The sequence below is a fragment of the Leptosomus discolor genome, chromosome 1 (assembly GCF_034619465.1).
Source record: "Leptosomus discolor isolate bLepDis1 chromosome 1, bLepDis1.hap2, whole genome shotgun sequence".
Taxonomy (NCBI): domain Eukaryota; kingdom Metazoa; phylum Chordata; class Aves; order Leptosomiformes; family Leptosomidae; genus Leptosomus; species Leptosomus discolor.
Window position 1 is genome coordinate 21,765,470 of NC_141391.1, and position 7,881 is coordinate 21,773,350.

General features: G+C 46.3%; 1 protein-coding gene across 1 annotated transcript; it reads right to left on the reverse strand.

Annotated features, from left to right (window-relative positions):
- Positions 1 to 5,683: 5,683 nt before the first annotated feature.
- On the reverse strand, positions 5,684 to 7,570 carry AMER2 (APC membrane recruitment protein 2). The gene has a single exon (XM_009952162.2). The coding sequence runs from the start codon at positions 7,565 to 7,567 to the stop codon at positions 5,684 to 5,686; it is 1,884 nt and encodes a 627-aa protein (XP_009950464.2). The 5' UTR covers positions 7,568 to 7,570.
- Positions 7,571 to 7,881: the final 311 nt, after the last annotated feature.

The window sequence follows — 7,881 nt, forward strand, 5'->3', positions numbered from 1 at the left end:
TGCTAGATTTGCTAAATTGTCCAAAACAGGAAAGTGAAGGGATACATTCCACTCTGTGTAAAATACCACTCAACATCCTCACCCACGTGTATGAGATCACACAGCAGAGATCTCAATTTTAAATATCTTTGCTGTTTGTTCTGAAGGTGAATTAATTTTTTCAAGACCAAGAAGTAGGACCAAAGACCTCCTCAAGAACACACTGGCAGCAGCTCCTCTTTTCTAGCACTGGAAGGCTAGATCAAAACTCTTGGTTTCTCAAGCAACTGCAGTATAGCTGAGAGGGAATGAGAGACATAGGAAAAAAAAAAGGTGGAGAGGGTGTCCCAGGCAATAGCACTCTACTGTTTTGGATGGAGAAGCCCTCTAAGACAAGAAGAGCTTTAACAACATGCTTTCGCAGGAATAAAGGCCCCCAGGATGTGGCTCGAGTGGTTATAGCTCTTATTCTTTTGCATATTACAAGTTCTCCCATTTCTCTCTATGTGAAATGGACCTAGGAAACACCAGATCAACGCTGACCGCTCCTAGCCTAGAGATGCTCACAAGGAAGACAAGATGTGAGCTACCAATGAGCTAAAAATTTCCTGTGAGTCAAATTAAAAATAAACTGTCCTCCGAACACAAACAGCACGACAGATTCAGATACCACCTGCTCACAGTAAACAGCATGTGGTCTCATGACGCGGGAACCCCCTCATCCCATCCCTCCCATCCCTCAATGGAAGAGAGGGACGTTCAGCGGGAACCAGTCCGAGGCCACTGAAGAGAACTGACAGTGTATTCTACACTGAACCTCTGAAGAGTCAGTTGTGCAATTCTGCTCAGACACATGGGGTTATGTCATTGTAATGAAAACATAAACAAAGCAAAAGAAAAAAAAAAAAAAGGAAAGGCCAAAATAAAAAACCAACAAACCCTGCAGAAGCTGTCACGTGTAAACTCTGCCAAGACTCGTTTCTGCAGCATCTCTGAGTCGGCGTCAATTTGCTTTTCCAGACAGAAGCCTCAGCCTTTCATATCAGTAACTATGAAAATACATTTTCAGGCCACCTTGCTTAGAGTCCCCCATTGTGGCTGTTAGATAACCATCTGCCTTGTAAGTGGCTATTGTTACTGTGAACTGTCCTTTTCATACCATTATCTCGCTGAAAAGCCTTTTCTGAAAGTAGTCCATTAGAGCAGGGAAAAAAAAACCTCCGAGCATGGCCATGTAGCAGAATCAATGGCTCCCTTTGATCTGCAAGCTCAGTCAGTACTACAAATTTAAGAAACAACAAGGTTTTGCTTTGCTAAGCAAAGCCTGTTAATTTGGCTCATCTGCACTTATAGCATCTTACTGAAAATGCCATCTGTATCAGACATTTTGAAGACTTTGGTGCAATATTCACTTAGCTTAGATAAATAATTCAGTAAGATTCATTAAAAAATAATCAGTGAATTAATCTTCATAGTGTACATCTACGCATGTAATTTTTATAATTCTGTCCTCTACTACCCTGAACGGCGGTGAGGATATTCACAGTGGATGAAGAAAATGCTGGTGACTGATGGAATAAGACTGAACATAGATTTTTCTTATTCTAGTCATGGAATTTCTTCTGAATCTACTACATGTGTTTGAGTCCTATTACTGGCAAGAGCAAAATGCACCCGCGCTACAGGGAAAGTAAGACCCTTTATGTCTGTTGAGGCCACACATATAGTACAGGAAACTTAACTCCTATCATGACAAAAGAAGTCCACAAAAACATCATTTCATGCTACCAAAAGGAAATCTTTTGTGCTGATATATAGGACAGGAATGTATATCACTGAAATCACTGTAGATAGATATAAAACACTACACAATATATAGAAATATCCTAAGAACATACAAAATTTACCAGTAGCGACCTGAAAGTGCAAAGAGTACATACAACTAAATGCCAAGTCCTGATCTATAAAATCCTTTATGAATGATATACAAGCTGATAATTACAAAGCATCATCCAGACCACAAAATAACAAATAAAACAAATAAAGAAAAGTATTCTTTAAGAAAAATCAAAACAACGACAGCATTGGGAATGTTATCTTTGGGACTCAGAACACCATTTCTACCTTGATACCTACCAAAGCCAAGGAAAATGTATGCTTGAACAGGGTTAACATAAACAAGAATGCAAACCACCACAGAATGCCTCAGGACTATTTCCTCTTTATGTCTCAGCCTTTAAATCCAGCAAGCCATTAACTGTTTGTTCTTAGGCATCTCACAGTATTTTACAGGGATCTTTCAGGAATTAAATATAGGTCTAAAAAAAGCCTTCGAACCTCCTTCCAATGATTGTGTTAGGCATTGTGTGGAGTTATACAAATATATTTCTATGAAAATGGAAAGCCCTAGTAAATATTAAATTTTCTATTACCTCTCAAAATAAAAAACACGGATGGCTTAAAGACGAAAGTCAGTTTTATAAATACATTAATTTGAGCATTAGATTGTATTTTCACTCTCACACAACCATTACCCTGAATCGACGTCAGTATGTCGCAATGATTCAAAATACTGACGCCCTACTACAAGCTACTTTCCCATTTTCCTTTTAAGGATATGATTGTCCTTAAAATATGTACATAGCAAGCAGCCAAACGAACCGCCAAGAGATTTGCAAAATGTACTTACGCTGGGTATGTGATAGAAAGCTGGAGAGAGCGACTGGGGAGCACCTGGCCTCCCCAGGCAGCATGGCCACCCTCCCACCCCACGCTCGGCTGCCAGCCCAGGGCTCCCCGCTCTGCTCCGCACCGGGGCTTAGCACTGAGGAAGAAGCTGCCCGCCAGCATGCAGAGGACGGAGGAAAAATGGGGCAGAAAACAAAGGAGAGAGAGAAAAATGAAGGGAAGCCAAAGCATTTTAATGATGATTCGTGTTAGTCATTACGTGAGAGGGAGCTAGTCTAGTGTCATTCTACTGGTTTCTCAATACAGACATGCCACAATGCAAACAAAATGCATATGATGAATAATTTGCCACACACAAGTCCTGTAGAGATGGTAGCCGCTATCTTCTAGTGGTTTTAAAGATGCATCACTCCCACTACCTGTACTCAGTGCTCCCAGTTTTTATGGCACTACCCCAAGCTCACCACATCCTCCCTCCCTCCCAACTTCCAGCACCTACAGAATCTCTCTGCACAATTTGTCCTTACAACAAAATAGGGAATTATGATTTTTCTGCAGAGTTGTCATGCAAGGAAAGATGCGTCCCTTACAGTCAAACAAAAACAAAAGGACAGAAAAAGGAATGTTAGGTTTAGGGCTGAGGACCAGGGTAATGTTCCATGTTCTGTACTTTCATCCTTTTTGCAGGTATTTCAGCTTTAACTTTCTAAAATGCACAAGCAGAATCAGGCCAAATGCAAATCCCTTTCTCAGGCAAAGGAAACGATCGCCAGCGTGCTCAGAGACAGATCTACAGCACGTCCCCTCTGCCTGTGCGTGGGAGCGTGCACGCGTGGCTGCATTCACACGAGTGCGAGTGTGCACGGGTGTGCGCCTTCGCCCGGGTGCGTGTCCCCCAGGAGGAGGTGCGTTCTGACTACACATGCATATGTACAACACATCTGTGTGAGCAGGCATATAGAAAACCACACACATATACGTTAGAAAGAAAACATATAAAATAAGTTTCTTTGAAGTGTATTAAGGTTCTTACTCAAACCATGAAAACAGGGACTGGTCAGGAAAATGTACACTTTCTCCCTCTTCACTGGGGCGTTGCAGTTCGGTATTAAATCATGCAGTAATTGCAGAACTAGATGCCAATTTTAGCCTTGTGACTATAAGGTCATTTCCCCAGTGAACCACACATACAAGTGTATAACACTCTTATTATGGTATTTCCTGGCTTTTTATGGTTTATCTCTAACCTTAATATCCTTCAAACATATATTCTGTATATTTATTTTCCTTTTCTTCTTTCAATTTAAGAGACAATAAAACCAACTGCTATGTAAGATCAGACCCATTAGCTTCAATGATGTGAATTTAGGATTCTCTGCATAATATAGACATGTATATTTTTAAAATGTATATTATTTTTCAGATACACTGGAGCATATATTTTATATTAACTGTAGTCTGATGATTAAATACTCGTATCAAAATATTTTGTAAATACATAACATTTACCTTTAGAATTCAGTGATTTTTGGAGCTATTTCAGTGTATCATAAAAATATGTCCTCAGGCACATTAAACCCCTATTAAATTTCTTTGAAATGCTGTCAATGCCCATGTACAGTAGCCACTATTCAAAAATGTCCTAGCCATTAATATTTTCTTATAAGATCCAAGCTCATCAGACCATTTTATGTACCACTAGCTTAGCATATTTCTTTTTCTCTCTTAAAGTAAAATTATTCTGACGTTATTAAGAATGAAAATAAAAAGCAACAAGAACCCAAACTCTCTTTAAATAGTCAAAAACTAATTTTATATTATTTTAAAAAATAATAATTAAAAAACAGGTTTCTTTCCTGGGTTCCTTCTCTGTAAGGTTTAAGCCCAGAGCAACTTTGTCTAAACCCCTGAAAATAGAGGTTTGCAGTGGCAATGCTGTCAGAACCTCAGCTCTGACCCATGGAATGTGCCACTGGAATAAAATCAGCACTTCAGACTTACTTATCTGGGGACGCATGAGCCCATACAAAACAGAGTTTTGCTCTAATTTAAGGTACTTACACAAAGTTCTATCATTTTAGAACTGTAAAATTATCTACCTATAAAAACTAACTCTTGCTTAAACTCTAGATAATACAGACGGGTGATTTTTTTTTTAATAAAAAATCTGTAGCGTTGAGTAAATCTGCTAAAATATGTATATATTTACACATGGCGAACACGTTACTGTATAAATGTGAACAGTGTGTATATATTGGCATTTAGTAAAATGTTTCCCTGAACCTGATTGTATGCGTTATTGGACAAGTATTGATGTAAACATCTGAACCTATGTCAGGTGTCTCTGTTACCCATTTACATTAAACCAGATCAAAACCAACCAGACAGACAAATAAAAATATGTTTTCCTGTTAGGCAAGTCCACCTAACTCCTTAGTTAGCTACTGCACGCAAGTCATCAAGTCTGCTGATGAGCAGTGCTCTCATTCCTATAGCAGGTAAAATACCTGTTAGGTTGGTTGTTTTTTGCTTGGCATTTTTTCCAACATTTTGTAGAGCAAACACCATTTTCGGAGCCAGGCACCCACCCTCCACTCCTCCCCCAGAAATGATTAAAAGATAAGTGTATCGGAGAACCTCTCGTGTCGCTTCGTTTGTAACTGTTCCCTTGAAGAACTCATGGCACTGCTTTGCATGAGGAAGGATGCTCATTTAGGTTCATAATCCAAGTCCTGCTTCCAAAAAGGCATGTAAAAATGAACCTCCCCAGTGTTTAGTGCTGCAGAAAAAAGATACAAATGTAAAAAAAGTGCTCAAAAAGAAGTCGACCTTTTATATTCAGCCATACAGTCTAGTAAGAAGGGATTCAGAAGTGCAGGCCCATGGAATATAGTGAAGTAAGCCTTTTAGGTGCCTTTCTTCAGGTGATGCAAAACTAATTCATTATCTGTGGTCTCCTACGCAGACTTTCACACACTGACCTTGCTGTCCGTCTTTGTCTCCACCTCTTATTCAACTACTTTTTGGCACTGTCCTGGTACGTGGCAGCTTTCACTGTTGTCCCTGCTAAGCCCCTGTTACTGACCCGGCGTACCAGTACTTTGGAGACAGGGATTTTTGTTCTGTGCATCTCGCTTTTGGCCAGGTGATGGTGTGCAACGTGATGGCTGTTGCTGGCGTCTGCTCCATGGCTGGCAGGATGCGACGAAAGGTGTTTAATGCTGATGGGTATCTTGGAGTCCTTCACTGTGCTTGAGGGTGTCTTCAGTGAGCATGTGGTCGTTATCGGAGACACGGGCTTGGAGCGTGGCACGCAGGTGACCTCTTCGTCCGTGGGCCCTGCTGGTGGGTTCTCATCCGGCTCGGCATAGAGATCATAGAGAGCATCCCCACTGTAGCTGTCTCTGGGAATGGTCTCCTTCTGGATGCTTGTGGAACCATCTTCCTCGGGACCAGGGGTGGTGGAATCCCAGTAGCCCTCGTCGCTGTTTGGGACGCCTTCATGCTGCTCCTTCTCCCTGCCCTTCTGCTCCTCTTTGTGGTTGAGATGAATGGGGATCTGGTGAAGGCCACCACGTTTCACCACCACCTTGTTCTGAGCCCCCTCGCTACCTCGGTTCTCCTTCGACCCCTCGGGCTTCTTTATCCCTCCTCCTCCTCCTTCAGGCTGGGTCTCCTCTGTCTGCGACAGCATATCCCAGAACTCCTGCAGGTAGGTGTCGTCCACCTGGTCCGGGCTGGCCATCTCCTCCCCTCCTCCCTGGTAGGCCACCATGGTGGGGTGCTTCTTGGAGGCACCCAGTTTGCCGGCCCCGGGGGTGCTCTTCTCACAGCTGCCACTCCCGCCGCCCACATCCTCCTCGTGGTCCGCAATAATATCTCCACAGCCTGTAAGAGAGTCAAAGCTTTTCAGTGAAGTCACGTCAGCAAACATCAAACAAATACGATCAATCGATTGCTCTGAGGGTGGATCAACAGAGGAAGGGTCAGGGGCGGCTGCCGGCTCTTGACCGCTATCACAGTGAGGTTCAACAGGGGGGATAGTCGTTATTGGAATGTCACCTGTTATGGCCGCATCCTTCGCGGATGTCCCAACCTCTCCGGCGCCCGGGTCCGGCGGCTGGCGGCAGAGCTCCTCGGGTCGCCCTCCGGCAGCGGCAGGGTCCTCCCCGGGCGGGGGTCCGCTCTCCCGCCTCTCCCCACCTCCCGCTGCGGGCTCCTGGGCCGAGGCGAGCGCCTCGCCGCTCCGCTTCTCCCGCGGCGGCTCCGGCCCGCTCTCCCCTGCGCTGGCCGGGCTTTCGGACAAAGGTTTTGGCGTCTCCTCTTTGATGCACTCCAGGCTGGCTGTCAAAGACCCCGGCATAATAAGCCCGGGCTGGATCTCCGAGCTTTCCCCCCTCTCCTCCTTGCCATTTTTGTCCTTTTTGTGCCACCGCATGCTGCTGAAGATCCCTTTCAGCCCCTTCTTTTGTCTGCCGCCGGCCCGCTGCTCCGCGCTCTCCGCCTTGCCGTTCTCCGGCCTGCCGTTCTTCCTCAGCAGGGAGAAGAAGCTGTGCGACTTGGCCACCGAGCTGCCGCCGGAGACGCCGAGGCTGCCGCCCGCCCGGCCCTGCGCCTCCTTGCTCGGCGGGTCGCTGCCGCCGCCGCCGCTGCCGCCGCCCGGTTCCTCCTTCTTGCTGCTCTCCAGCACGGCGTCGGCCAAGCCGTCGTGCGTCCGGCTCCGCACCATCCCCGCTTTGCTGGCGCCCTTCCCCTCCCCGCCTTTGCTCCTCACCCCGAAGATGCTCGGCATGGTGCCCCCGGATTTCCTCCTCTTGAACAGTTTGAAGGCGGTTTTGTTAATCCTCCCCGACGGCTGCTCGGCGGCCGGAGGCTCGGCACAGTCGCAGTGCGAGTCCATCTCTGCCGCTGCTGCCGCCGTCGCCGCGGCCTCCCCTCCGCCGCCGCCGCCGCCCCGGTGCCCGGTGCGATCCCTCACTGACAGCCCCGCCGCCGCCGCCCGCCCGTCTCCATGGCAACCCGGGGTGGTGGTGAAGGGGGGGGTATAAGCCGCTTTTCCTCCGCCGCGGGCCTGCGCCAGGCCGCCGTCGCCCACTCTGAATCAACCTGAGCCGCCGCAGCTCCGCCGGCAGCGCCCCTGCCTCCACCCCTCCCCAAAAGGGCTTACATAACTTAACCCCTTTCCTCCCGGCGCCGCACGCCCGCGCAGGGCCG

Excerpts from the sequence above, each read along its gene's own strand:
- AMER2 (XM_009952162.2), bottom strand. The coding sequence starts at position 7,567 with ATGGACTCGCACTGCGACTGTGCCGAGCCTCCGGCCGCCGAGCAGCCG.